Source organism: Dryobates pubescens, chromosome Z (assembly GCF_014839835.1).
Source record: "Dryobates pubescens isolate bDryPub1 chromosome Z, bDryPub1.pri, whole genome shotgun sequence".
NCBI classification, from domain to species: domain Eukaryota; kingdom Metazoa; phylum Chordata; class Aves; order Piciformes; family Picidae; genus Dryobates; species Dryobates pubescens.
In genome coordinates, this window is record NC_071657.1 from 2507780 (window position 1) to 2522393 (window position 14614).

General features: G+C 44.7%; 1 protein-coding gene across 1 annotated transcript; it reads right to left on the bottom strand.

The window, feature by feature from the left end:
- Positions 1 to 938: 938 nt before the first annotated feature.
- On the bottom strand, positions 939 to 14214 carry LOC128899464 (cyclin-dependent kinase 4 inhibitor B-like). Its single transcript, XM_054178725.1, has 2 exons — positions 13930 to 14214; positions 939 to 1250 (listed from the first exon to the last, which is right to left on the bottom strand). The coding sequence occupies exons 1-2, from the start codon at positions 14155 to 14157 to the stop codon at positions 939 to 941; spliced, it is 540 nt and encodes a 179-aa protein (XP_054034700.1). The 5' UTR covers positions 14158 to 14214.
- Between the last annotated feature and the right edge of the window lie 400 nt (positions 14215 to 14614).

The following is a 14614-nucleotide window of genomic DNA, read 5'->3' on the forward strand; positions in this document are numbered from 1 at the left end:
CAGAACCGTTTAATAGATGAACACACGGATTTGCTGGGGGTTCGGTTTTGCTTTTTGAGCCAAACTCCTCATTATTATTCTGTTGAACGGTAACAGGAATTTCACCGAACGCAAGCGTATGAACATCGGGCACAGGATGAAAATCGTGAAGGAAAAAATCGTGAGAAAAGGTCGGGATCAGCGATTTGGTTTGGGTTTAGCTTTACCCCCGCCCCAAACATCTGATTTAGAGGCGTGGAAGAGCTGTTCTAAAAAATTGGCTCCTTTGCCAAGACGTTCAAATTGTGCAGCAACCAAACGGTTGCCAGCTGGGTTTGTGACCAAATTGTTCACTCTGTCACAGGACAACGTGTGGCAGGATTTCAAGGCATCGCTAAAAGGCAACGCCTTTCAGGGCAGTGAATAAAACCAGTACTGTCGTGAATAAAACCAGTACTGTCGTGAATAAAAACAGTATTCCACGTAGATGAAGGTGAGCGTTGTAGGGAGGCGAACAAGCCCCCGAAGGAAACGGAGAGTTCTCACTTCTCTAAACCGCATCAATTAAACAATAAATGAAGGGGTGAGGGGGAGGAAAACCTACGGCTTTGATTTTTGGTTCATTTGCCCCTGGAGATCCCTGTCCTGCTCGTCCTCCCCGCGCTAAGGACCTGCCGAGGCGGGGAATAGGAAGAACGGGCAGAGGTCCCCTCGGTTGTTTGAGGGTTTTTTAACTGGTTCTTTACGCATTTTATTGTTTTTTTTTTTCCTTAGAAAATTCAGCAGCAATGGCAGAAGCAAGAGGCGGGATGTGTGGGACAAGCTCCGGGCTGAAAGGGGCAAAGGAAGACTCCCAGGAGCGCCGAGGGTGGCAGTGATGGAAGTGGTGGACACACCCGCAGGAGGACAAGGGGAGAGGGTCTCAGCGAGCGACAGCTGCAGCGGGGAGGTGGAGTTGGTCAGCGCTCAGCCCCCTCGGCGGGCGGCCCGGCTCCCGGTGCGGCGGCGGCGGGAAGGAGCGGTGGGTTCCGTAGGTAGCAGCCCACCGGTCCATGGGGACCGCCCTCCGCCACATCGAGGGGAAGGCGACCGCGGCCGTCGGGCAGGTCAAAGCGGGCCCCGGCGCGGTGCAGGACCGCCACGGTCTCCAGGAAGCCGGAGCGGGCCGCGTCGTGGACAGGGAAGCAGCCGGTGCTTGGGTCGGGGCGGTTGGGGTCGGCTCCGAACTGCAGCAGCAGCTCAGCCACCCGTGGGCTGCCCATCATCATGACCTGCGGGGAGAGACAGCGTCAGCGCCGCGCAGCTCCGCAGGACATCGCGGGCGCGGAGGGACGCGGGGATGGGGGCGAAAGGCTGCGGGACTGGGAGGCGAGGAAGCTGTGGGGCTGGGGGATGTCTGTGGAGCAGAATATTCCTGAGTCAGCGCTTGGAAGCGGTGACTCGCATAAATGCACGGGGCTGCACTCCACGATCCGCGCGCGTCCCTTCCCACCGGAGTTCTCTTGTGATAAAGTATTAGCTGCCGTGGGTTTGAATTCCAATCTACTGCGTCTCAGCAGGTTCTGCCGCATATTTTGTGCCATTTGCACATGACGTGGCGTCCTACGTATCTGTATGCTCTGTTCCAAAATTCATACCGTTTACAACACCATCATATCCTGCATATCTTCATGTTCTGATCCACGTTTTACACCATTTTTATATGCCATGGTAAACTCCATATCTGTATTTTCGCTCCCGCATTTTATAGCATTATATATATATATATATATATATATATATATATATATATATATATATACACTGTGGTATACTACACATCTGTATTTCCCTTCCATATTTCATACTATTTATATATGCCGGAGGTAACTACATCTCTACAAGCTCTGCTCCATACTTTAAACCATTTTTATATGCCGTGGCATACTACATATCTATATATTCTGTTCCATATTTGATACCATTTGTATATACCACGGTATACTAAGTATCTATATGTTTAGTTCCACTCTTAAAATAATTTTTATATATAATATATATATAAATATAAATATAGTGAATATATATGTAATTTATATATAGAATTATATATATATGATTTTACATTTATTTTTATTCCACATTTTACAACATTTATCTATCTCTCTATATATGATTTTACATATATTTTTCTACTCCACACTTTATAACATTTATATCTATATACACACTATGACATACTACTTGACGACATATTTTGATCCAGATTTTATACATTTATATATACTGTGATTGATATATATATCATATATATATATACTCTTCCGTATTTTGCACTGTTTATGTATGTCATGAGGTACTATATATCTATAAGTTCTCCACATTTTATACCATTTATATATGCCATGCTGTACTAAATATCTCTATGTTCTGCTCCACTTTTAATACCATTTATATATGCTATACTACATATATATATATATATTCAGTTCTGCATTTTATACTATGTATACATGCCATGCTGTACTAAATATCTCTGTTCTGCTCCACTTTCAATACCATTTACATATGCTATACTACATATATATATTCAGTTCTACATTTTATACCATATATATGCCATGCTGTACTTAATAGCTCCATGTTCTGCTCCACTTTTAATACCATTTATATATGCTATACTGCATATATATATTCAGTTCTGCATTTTATACTATGTATACATGCCGTGCTGTACTAAATATCTTTATGTTCTGCTTCACTTTTAATACCATTTATATATGCTATACTGCATATATATATATATTCAGTTCTACATTTTATACTATGTATACATGCCATGCTGTACTAAATATCTCTATGTCCTGCTCCACTTTTAATACCATTTATATATGCTATACTACATATATATATATATTCAGTTCTGCATTTTATACTATGTATACATGCCGTGCTGTACTAAATATCTTTATGTTCTGCTTCACTTTTAATACTATTTATGTATGCTATGCTATATTATACTATATATATATTCAGTTCTACATTTTATACTATGTATATATGCCATGATATACTAAATATCTCTATGTTCTGCTCCACTTTTAATACCATTTATGCATGCTATACTACATATATATGCTATACTACATATATATGATATATATATTCAGTTCTACATTTTATACTATGTATATATGCCATGCTATACTAAATATCTTTATGTTCTGTTCCACATTTTATGCCATTTATATGTGCCACAGCTTATTACATATCTATATTTTCTGTTTCACATTTATATATGCTGTGTTGTGGTACATATGGATATATTATGTTCCATATTTTACACCATTTATTTAAGTTGTGGCATGCCACATATCTCTATGTTTTATTTACTATACATTTTTTCTGATACCGTGTACTACATATCTCTATGTTCTGTCCCACATTCTATACCACTTGTACACGCCCTGATGCCACTCTGCAGTGGAATCAAAAGCAGAAGCTTCTAGAAAGACCTGGTTGTGCTCAACTGAACAAAACAAAACAAACAAAAAAATCCACCAAAAACCCCACAAAAAAAACACTAAACCAAACCGAAATAAAACAAAATAAAACAACAATTACACGAACAAAACATACTAAAAAAGAAAAAGAAAGGGAAAAAAATATCACTACCCACAAACCAAAAAGGAGCAAACAAAAGCAATAGCCAGGCAAACAAAATTAAATTATATTTGAAATTCTTCTTTCCACAGTTTCACGGTTATAAAAGTCCATATTTAGTGGAATTTTAATCTCCATAAATTGAGTCTTGACACTAGAAAAGACCTCGAGGCAACAGGTTTCTTCATTCTGGGTGGGAATTGGTTGCAAGCTGCAGATATTTGGGTTTGTTTATAACAGAAAAATAGGTTTATGACTTTAATAATGTGCAAGTTCATAATATATAAATTCTTAATGTGAAAAATCTTGGTGTATAAATTCATGATATCTAAATTCGTGCAGGAGATAAGTGTTTCAGGAGGACAGAGATCCACTCGTGGCAGCCATTTTGCAGAGTGTTGGTGAGGGAAAGAGAATCAAGGCTCGTTTTCAGAGCAGAAAACTTAGAACAATGCACAGTGCTGGTGAGGGAAACAGAATCAAGGCTCACTCTGAGAGGAGAAAACAAGAAAATTCCACAACACTGCAGAGTGCTGGTGAGGGAAACAGAATCAAGGCTCACTCTGAGAGAAGCAAACCAGAAAACTTCACAACAGGGCAGAGTGCTGGTGAGGAAAACAGAATCAAGGCTCACTCTGAGAGGAGCAAACCAGAAAACTTCACAACAGGGCAGAGTGCTGGTGAGGGAAACAGAATCAAGGCTCACTCTGAGAGAAGCAAACCAGAAAACTTCACAACAGGGCAGAGTGCTGGTGAGGAAAACAGAATCAAGGCTCACTCTGAGAGGAGCAAACCAGAAAACTTCACAACAGGGCAGAGTGCTGGTGAGGGAAACAGAATCAAGGCTCACTCTGAGAGGAGAAAACAAGAAAATTCCACAACACTGCAGAGTGCTGGTGAGGGAAACAGAATCAAGGCTCACTCTGAGAGGAGCAAACCAGAAAACTTCACAACAGTGCAGAGTGCTGGTGAGGGAAACAGAATCAAGGCTCACTCTGAGAGGAGCAAACCAGAAAACTTCACAACAGGGCAGAGTGCTGGTGAGGGAAACAGAATCAAGGCTCACTCAGAGAAGAGCAAACCAGAAAACTTCACAACAGGGCAGAGTGCTGGTGAGGGAAACAGAATCAAGGCTCACTCTGAGAGGAGAAAACCAGAAAACTTCACAACAGGGCAGAGTGCTGGTGAGGGAAACAGAATCAAGGCTCACTCTGAGAGGAGCAAACCAGAAAACTTCACAACAGGGCAGAGTGCTGGTGAGGGAAACAGAATCAAGGCTCACTCTGAGAGGAGAAAACCAGAGAACTTCACAACAGGGCAGAGTGCTGGTGAGGGAAACAGAATCAAGGCTCACTCTGAGAGGAGCAAACCAGAAAACATCACAACAGGGCAGAGTGCTGGTGAGGGAAACAGAATCAAGGCTCACTCTGAGAGGAGAAAACCAGAGAACTTCACAACAGGGCAGAGTGCTGGTGAGGGAAACAGAATCAAGGCTCACTCTGAGAGGAGCAAACCAGAAAACATCACAACAGGGCAGAGTGCTGGTGAGGGAAACAGAATCAAGGCTCACTCTGAGAGGAGAAAACCAGAGAACTTCACAACAGGGCAGAGTGCTGGTGAGGGAAACAGAATCAAGGCTCACTCTGAGAGGAGCAAACCAGAGAACTTCACAACAGGGCAGAGTGCTGGTGAGGAAAACAGAATCAAGGCTCACTCTGAGAGGAGAAAACCAGAAAACTTCACAACAGGGCAGAGTGCTGGTGAGGGAAACAGAATCAAGGCTCACTCTGAGAGGAGCAAACCAGAAAACTTCACAACAGGGCAGAGTGCTGGTGAGGGAAACAGAATCAAGGCTCACTCTGAGAAGAGCAAACCAGAAAACTTCACAACAGTGCAGAGTGCTGGTGAGGGAAACAGAATCAAGGCTCACTCTGAGAGGAGCAAACCAGAGAACTTCACAACAGTGCAGAGTGCTGGTGAGGGAAACAGAATCAAGGCTCACTCTGAGAGGAGAAAACAAGAAAAAAATCACAACTTACAAGAGTGTGAGGACCCTTTTCACCTGGTATTTGAACCTACAGCAGAAACAAAACGAATAACTTTCTTGGTGCCTTTCTCAGTAAGTCCCTTTGGAAAAATATTTCTTTTAACATGGGTAAAGTGCAAAGACTAAAATGGCCGTGCAGCTGAGCTGGTGAATCATTATACAAATGGCTTCAAAGGAGAACCAGAGAAACTTTTTTCCGTTTCTTTCTGTTCTCTTTTTCTTTTTTTTTTTTTTCTTTTTATTATTTTTCCTTTATTTTCCTTTTCTTTTCTTTGTTTCTTTCTTCCTTTCTCTCTCTCTCTCTCTCTCTCTTTTTTTCCTTTTTTTTTTTAATCAAATACACCACTCCAGTCTAAGATACAGCACAAGAATCATTCAATGAACATTTTAATACTTCCACTTCAAGGACTGTTGACTGATAAAACACCCTTCGGGCTCTCAGAATGCCTGGAAAGCCGCTCTACCACAGATTGGCGCTTCAAATACCTATTGATCAGTGCCACGGCTATCGAGGGAGGGGGAATATCGAGGACTAGTAACACAGACCTAGTTTCAAGAAATAACTTCCACTCAGCGACGCCCTATTTTCTGTCATTCTTTCAAGTGAATGTATTAAGGGGATCCCACTTGTATTTCTTTTAGGAGTAAAGACTCATCAAGGCGAAAGGAACGAGACCCGTTCAAACAAACAAACAAAGAAACCAGAAAGGTGGATCGGAGCTCTGTTAGCTCCCCGAGTTCGTTTGGAAGGGGATGTTATAATCCCGTTTCTCCTTCCGAACACCTTTAAGTATAATTCGTTTGCTTCCAGCAGCGCCCCTCTCACCCTATATGGCATCCGCAGAAGGGGCGAGGGTTCAGGAAAATGGGGCGTCCGCTTCCCATCATAACAATTAAAAAAATAATTAACCCCCCCCAAATCCACTCCACTCCCTCTCCAGCAACAGCCCCCGCAGCCAGCCAACACCTCCTCCCCCTCTCCCCCACGCCCCCCATCCCGCTCCCCAGCGCTCCGTACCTGGAGCGGGGTCCTGCCAAAGGAGTTGATCCCGTTGGGATCCACACCCGCTTCTAGAAGCATCCGCACCTCCCCGAGGTCCCCGCGGGCAGCTGCGTTGCACAGTCGGTCACTGGAGCCCTCAACCCGCGGGGACCTCTCCATCGCCCCCCCTCCTGACGGACCTGTTTGGTTCTCCCTGCCTTTCTGCCTGTCCTGTCAGGGATCTCTCCCGTCTCAGCGACGCGGCTCCTCCTTCCCGAGGGCAGCGGGCACTTCCCGCCCCCACCTTCCCCCCTCCGCCCCCAGCTCCGGTGCCCCCGGACCCCGGGTACGTCCCCTGCGCACACTCCGGGAGGGGCAGGGCGCTGCAATATCCCGCGCCGCCAGCTCGAAGCTGGGAGGGCTAAGCGGTGCTGGCGACAGCGGTAAAATCCGCCTAAAACTCCTGAAATCTCTCCCTGTACTCGCACCCTGTGCACCCCCTCCCTCACTTGGGGGGGGGGGGGGGGGAAGGGAGGGGGCGGCACAGGGTGGGGGGTAGTGCGAAGAACTGCTGAATGGCAGCGATCTGCTCCCCAAAATGAGAACCGGGGGCAGCTCAACACCGCTGGGGAGGGCGGGGGGGAGGGTGTGCTGAGGGGGTGCGCGTGTGAGAGATTTCATGCAATCCCCTCTGCAAGAGTGCGGGGCGGATGACGCGGGAGCTGCTTCCCCGCCCACCCCAACCCTCAGGGCGGCTATGGGTGCGGGAAGAGGAAGAGAATGGGGGCTGCAAAACTGTGCCACACATCTTTCTCCGCTTCGGGGAGGGTTCAAGGCACAGCCCCACTGACAAACGGCTCCTCCGAGCTGGCAGCCGCTGCACCGGCCCGGGCAGGTGGGAAGGAGCCCCGTGGTTATGTTGCGTGGGGAGGGTGGGAAGTGGCGGTGGGGGCACATACACCAGAGCCTTGCCGGGACAGAGAGGGACTCTTTTGCGAAGGATAGCTTTGTTTTCTTCCTTCTCAGAGGGGTTTTACCCTGCCCCGAGGCCTCGGAGCGGTGGGTCTGGGTCCATCTCTCCGTCCTGCCGCTGGCCAGGATGGGTAGGCAGCCCGGATGAGGAAGAGAGCTATGCCCGCAGGAAGTCTGAGATCCACCTCACGGCACCCGGCAAGACAGGGCCGCTGCACCCCAGCCCTCTCACGGTCAGGAATATCTCAGGCAGATCCATCTGCATTAATGTACGGATCCATTCTGGCAGCCAGAAGCTAGGCACCCCTTGCCTTGCCGCCCGGAAACCAAGCACCTGACTCCTTCTCTTGCTTTCCGCCCTCCCACTCATGCCTGCTGGACAAAGCTCCCTTGCCACCCACCCTTGCCACCCCCCCCACAATCAACCCTCACCCCATCGAAAGGAGCCCGGACTTTGACCCAGGACCCACGGAGCCGGGTAGCACCCATGGCTTGAAGGTTGGGGGTTTTCACCCAGCTTCTCCGAGCTGCGGGCAGAGCTGAGTCAGCGACAAGGGAGAGGAGAAGGGATTGAAAGCTCTTGCACCCCGCAGGGCGATGCGGGGAGCGGGAGCTGCCGCAGAGGTCAGGCGGGGAGGGAAGTGAGCAAACGCAGAAAGCAGATTAAGGAAGTTTTTTAGTTGTTTGTCCTCTTTTTAGTTGCAGAAATCCCTTGTGATTGCCTCAGAAGCATAGAATACTTGCACCTTTGTTACCTTCGGCCTTAGTGTTCTTTCTCCTCGTCCCCGTTCCTCCCTGCTCCCCACCGCCTCTCTCCCCAACAGCAGCCCTGTGCGGTAAAAGCGGGGGGGAGGGAGGGGGAGGCATTTTATACATCTGTGTACCTCTAGCCGCAGGGCCGAGGCATCTTTGGATGAAGAAAAAGAAACACCAAATTCTCCCTGCGTGGATACATCAGACATTCACTAGAATTTCCCCTTTTGGAGGCTTGCTGAGCCTCCCTCACCCTGATTTTTTTCAGGGGAAGGGACATTGCAAGAGCAAGTGCTACATTTTTGGAGGAGGAAGGGGCTTGGGTGGGGTAAGTTACCCCCTCAGCAAGAACCTGTGGCGGGCCATTAAAAAAAAAATAAAATTACAAAAATCAGTTAAAAGGATATTTTAAAGGTGAATTTTTAAATTAGAGATGAGGAGCAAAGCGTCCTCCTCCCAACAGGTAAAATGTGCACCACTCCTTCGTGCCCTCTATTCCTTAATGCCGGCCGTGTAGAGATAAACCCAAGGAGAAAACCTCTTCGTTTATGTGTATTGGGTGCCTTAAGACTTCAAATCAACAGTGAGGCACAACAGGGTTGCTGTCCAACCTCGCTTTCTGTAAGACAGTGTTGATTGTGCATTTTATGTATGTGTGTGTAAATATATATACATGTAAACATGACTTTTTATGGATATCTAAGTATATAAATATAAACATATAAATTACATATATTTTTAAAATATTAGATATTATTATACTATATGGCCAGACTCGACCAGGCTCTGAACAACCTGATCCAGTGGAAGACATCCCTGCTCACTGCAGGGGGATTGGGCTTGATGACCTTTGGGAGGTCCCTTGCAACCCAAACGATTCTGTGAGTCTATATACTCTCACATGTCAACGTATTTGTGAGTGAAGAGGTCACTAGAGGAGCCAGGTGGCCTCTCTGCATCACCCTCCCTTCAAAAATTTGTTTAAATGCATCTCCATCCCAGATAAAAATTATTTAAATACATCTCAAACCCTGATAAAAAAAAATCTTTAGTTGTGTCTCCATTTCTGCAAAAATTCGCTTAAATGCATATTCATCCCCGCTAAAATCTATTTAAATGGACTTCCATCCCTTGGTGTGTGTGTGTGTGTGTGTGTAATATTAAATTCTTTAATGCATCTCCATCCCTGCTAAAATTTATTAAAGGCTGTGAAATTGCAGAATGGCATAAACCAGCAAATATGGTCTCCTGATAATGACCACTGACCCTCCAAATCAACTTACCAACCCAGCAGGCCATAACAAGAAAACACCTACTTTAAAATTTACATTGTTGAAGCCATGAGAATTTTTCTTTCTTCTCCTCCCCCGCCCCATCACAATCGCGCATCCTATTTCTGCACAATTCTGGTGCCAACAAACCACCTCATATTCAAGATAAAAACATAAAAGACTTTCAAAAACCAAACACAAACCCAAAACTAAACCGGCAGGGTTGTGCCTGGAGTTAGGGCAGTAACAGGCCAGCCCGCGGTAATGGGCTGCGGAGAGTGGCCTTTGTATTACACTCGGGTTTTTGGGGAAGGGAGGAAAATACATCTCCCCCCAGCGAACTTTAATCCAAGACATTTTCCAGGGAGAAAAAAAAAAAAAGAAAGAAAAAATAAAAGAAAGAAAGAAAAGAAGAGAAAAAGAAAACAAATATTTAGAAAACCAGCCCACGTTAGCAACCTCCTTATGTCGCATTTCTGCTACTTATTTCTTTTTCCTGTCTTCTTGAAAGTCACCTTTTAGCCACACAGATCATCATGACAATGAAAAAAGGTCGGTTTTAATCCTGCAGGACGGCAATCCTGCAAGCAGTTCTGACGATCGCATGGAAGACAGAAAAGGTAATTTTCAGTCACCCAAATCAGCCATTTCCCTCTCAGTTTGAGGCTGACTACCCTTTTAATATCTGGAAGGCATTTCAAAGCATTTACACCAGTTGTTTCATCGACTAGAAAGCATTTTAACTAATAAGCTTAGGGGTAAATTAAACAGTACAATGAGGCAGACTATAGAGAACATCAGATTAAGATTTCCCTGCCTGTGAAAAGGAAAAAAGAAAAATAATAGAAAGTGAGAAGGGCAGGGATAGGGTGTGCAATGAAGAATATGTACAGAATTATCTTGATTTACAATTAAGCGAAGACAAAAATCCAGCCCGCCCCTCAAAACCCCCAAAAAACAACCAAACCCCACGGCCAATTCAACTAAAATTAAGCAAAAAAATATTAAAAGAAATAGCCAAATACTGCCCTTCCCTCCGCTTAAAAATGCCATCATGCTGGCAAAGATCATTATCCACATTGCACATATTCAGTGAGAACAATGAAATCGAGCACTTTAGTTTTAGAACTTGAAAAGCTGAGCCATAAAGCTGGTTTTGTTTATTATTTTTTAAAGTATAAAACAAAGCAAGCAAACCAAATCCCAACAAACAAACTATTAATAAATAAAAACATAAAAAGAAAAAGCCCTAAAACAAAGCAAAAGGGAAAAAATGAAACACAAAGAAAGAAACACAAACCCACCACAACACTCACGCAAAGCAGAAGGAAAAAAAAACCTCCAACCCCCCCCAAAATTCGAACAAGCGAACAACCTGAGACATCAACTAATGAATACTTCAGTTTCTGTTTTCCAAGTGGTGTGAGAAAAACCTGTTCACAGCGCACAGCCCCAAATTAGTATGAAAGTATTTTTTTCCTTTTCTTTTTTAGTGTTTGTTTGTGGTTTGTTTTTTTTTTTTGGGGGGGGGGGAGTGGTTTGGTTTTGTCTTTACAGAAACCCTCAAAAAACGTAAAATATGCATTATTTCGGACCTTCGCTTTAGGCTATAGAGCCGTCGGGAAGTAAAACCACCCTAATGGCTCTGGAACGACCCTAATGTCTCTGGATAATCACCTAACAGTACCAAAGGCAATTAAGTTAGCGCATCCGTGAGGGTAAATATTCCTTTCTCTTAAAAACAAAACAAAACAAAATTAAAAAAAAAAAAGGAAATAAAATGGAGTTAAGTGGTATAACATGAAATAAAACAATAAAATTAAAATAAAACATAATGATAATGATGATGATAACAACAACAAAGCAACAACAAAATGAAATGCAACAAAACCGCAAACAGAAAGCACAAAGCAAAGCAAAGATAAATAACAATTAAACACCCAAGAAGCGGAAAAAAAAAGGAGAAAGTCTTCCCCATCGTCCTAAGAATTAACCGGGTTTAGGTGATGCACGATAAACAACTGCCTGGGCAGGCGGCTCCAGAATCGGCTCTTTCAGCCCCTTTTGGAGTGTTCCTCCCCATCTCGGTCCCACTCCGGGGTCAGCAGCAGCTTCGTGGATGCAGTTTCTCTTACACTGCTCGAGCAGTGCGAAACTCTCTTTGTCCCGTAAATTTCACTGAGCAAAATAACTTTGAACAAAGCTTGAGACCCGTCTCTCTACACAGGAAATAAAGGCAAAAAAAAAAGAGAGCTGTTTTCTTTTTATTTCCAAACTTATTCCCCCCACACTCCCAAAATAATTAGGGGGAGGCGGGAATATTTCCATCTCATTCGAGTATGCGACCACCTCCTTTCATCAAACTGCACCACAAAATGATCTGGATTTGGGGTTCGCCGTCTCAGAGCTGCCAAAACGTTTATGCACTGCTTTTCTGACTGCAAAGTTGTTACAGAAGGAGTGTGGTGAGGAAAAAAGAAAAAAAAAAAAAAGACAAAACCCCATCTTATTTTTTTTTTAACCTAAACACACATCCTTATTTATTCCCCTCCCCAGCTCCTTCAGAATCAGATTTTCAGCAGATTTCAGCGACTATTATACACCTAAACTGCACTTTAGCAAAACTAGAGATAAATTAAAAAAAAACCCCAACCCCAAAACCCCAAAATGAAATAAAAACCCAGAGGCACTCACAGCAAATGTAGAAATAAAAAGGGAGGGGTGTGGGGAAATACTGCCACACTGCCTGATCCACGAGAAGGTTTCCCCTCTGCTACAGCGAGTTTGCTTAGAGAAAATCTGCACCTTCCTACATGTGTTTTGTTCTGTTTTGTTGTATTCGAGATTTGTGCATTTTTAAGTCAGCCAGGGTTCACAGTTTCTTTTTCTCTCAGGTAGTGTAAAAATGAAGAAATTAGGCCTACCACAAATGCAAGAAATGAAGGATGTGGAAGTAAGAAAGAAAAATGGATGTTGTGGATGGGCTTTATGTTTTTATATATATATATATATATGGCTGGATTTACATTTTGGTATTTATCTATACACATACACGTGTATCTCCCTACACTCGATATTCATAAAGCACTGGAACTGATCTGAATAGAGGCTGGAGCAGGTGAGCTGTGAGTTAATTGCTTTATCCTCACACCTCCTGTCCACACTCGAGTGAAGGGTTTAATTTTAACATATGTACAATTGTATTTTTATCTCATTGTTTTTACAGCTCTCTCCAGGCAATTTTTTTTTCCCTCCCTATTTTGTTTTTATTTTTTTTTTTGTTTACTGCCTCTGCCCTCCTCTCCAGTCAGTGCTCTGGAGTCCCCTAACCTCCCCCTTAACAAGGATTTCACAGAACAATCCTCAAAGCCTCATGAAAATTAACACTCGCTTTAATTTCCACTGTGTGACTGACGATCTGTTAATGACCGAGGCCTGTACACATCCACCACAAAGCCGATTTTACATCCTGCAACCAGGAAAAGGCCTCTAAAATCATCCCAGCTTCGTGTGTCTCTCAAGATCTTTTATACATGTGTGTGTGTGCATGTGTGGGTATGTGTGTTTCTATTATTCTTTCTGATGCTGCTCGGCTGCTCTGACCCTTATTGCACATATTTAAGTAGCAGTAAAGGAAGGTGAAGCAGGCCATGTGTATGTACCTATTTATTTACTCCACTGTCAGACAGCTGTGTGTAAAATAACTCGGGACACAGTGGCCATTTTCTCTCTTCAGAGCGAGAATTATGTTGCTTGCTCGCAAGGGACTGCCTGTAAATGTTAGCAAGGGGTGACGAGTTTGCTTGGTTTTGGTTTTATAATTTTTTTTTTTAACCCCCCCCCCCCTTTCTCCCCCCCCATTTCTGTTCCCAAATAAGAGTAGAAAGCGAGCAAGCAAAAACTTCTCAAGGGGGAGTGGGAAACCGAAGCAGAAACTAGATACAGAAACTTTCCAAGAACCTGTCGCTTCCTACTGCCTTTAAAAACAGAAAATAATCATGACGATAATAACAATAACAATAATGCTAATAATCGTGCGAATAATGCTAATACAAATACTACTCCTAATGATGATGATGATGATGATGACAATAATAACCCCAGGCCTGCACCAATCCCACGTGTTCCCGGTGCAATCCCAACCCCTGGCTGGCAGAAGGACCGAGCAGTGCCCCCTGGGTACCCGGGGGTCCCGGGGATGGTCGCTCTCTCCGCGACGTCGGCAGACCCCGTCCCTATCCCTCACCCGAGCATCCCCGGTCCCCGGGGCGGGGGTGCCCTACCTTTGCTGGTGGCTCCCGCGGCGGATCCTGCGCAGGATAATCACCAGAAAGGCCAGGGGCAGCCGCAGGTCCCTGACGACGCGGCGGAGGAAACGCCAGCCCGGTGTCCGGGCCCCGCGCAGGCGGTGGGACCGACGAAAGTGGACGATGTACTTTTTCCGAGGCCTCATCACTGCAGGGAAGCCTCCAGTGTGCAGGGCTAGAAATACCTTGCCGGGGGGCCCCCATCGGTGAACCGGCCCCTCTCACCCTTCGTTCATTGGAGCGGATTTTCTTTGATTTTTTTTTTTTTCTGGTGGGTTGGTTTCTTTTTTTTTGGTGAATCGTATGTTCTTTCTTTTTTTTCTTTTCTTTTTTTTTCCTTCCCTGAGTCGTCTTTTTTTCCCCCCTTGCCTTTGTTTTCCCTTCCTTTCTTTCTTTTTAGTTTTTTTTCTTCTTCACTTTTTTCTTTTTTTTTTCTTGATCTGCTTTTTTTTTTTTTTTTCTTTTCCGTTTGACCAATTTCGACTCCATATTTTGCCTCACCTTCTCTCCCTCCCCCTCCCCCTCTCCCTATCTCCTCTGCCTTTAAACTCCTCCCAGAATGATGGCTCCCGCCTTCGCCTCCGTCGCAATACGGGGACGGAGGAGGCCGCCGGCCTCCCCTCTCCTGCCACCCTCTCTCTCCAGGGAGCACCAGCACCAA

What these genes read in the sequence shown, in the direction of transcription:
- LOC128899464 (XM_054178725.1), bottom strand. Translation starts at nt 14,157, where the DNA reads ATGGGGGCCCCCCGGCAAGGTATTTCTAGCCCTGCACACTGGAGGCTT. An exon ending in CGCGGGAGCCACCAGCAAAG is followed by an intron (nt 1,251 to 13,929) that starts GTAGGGCACCCC and finishes CTCTCCCCGCAG; the next exon opens with GTCATGATGATGGGCAGCCC.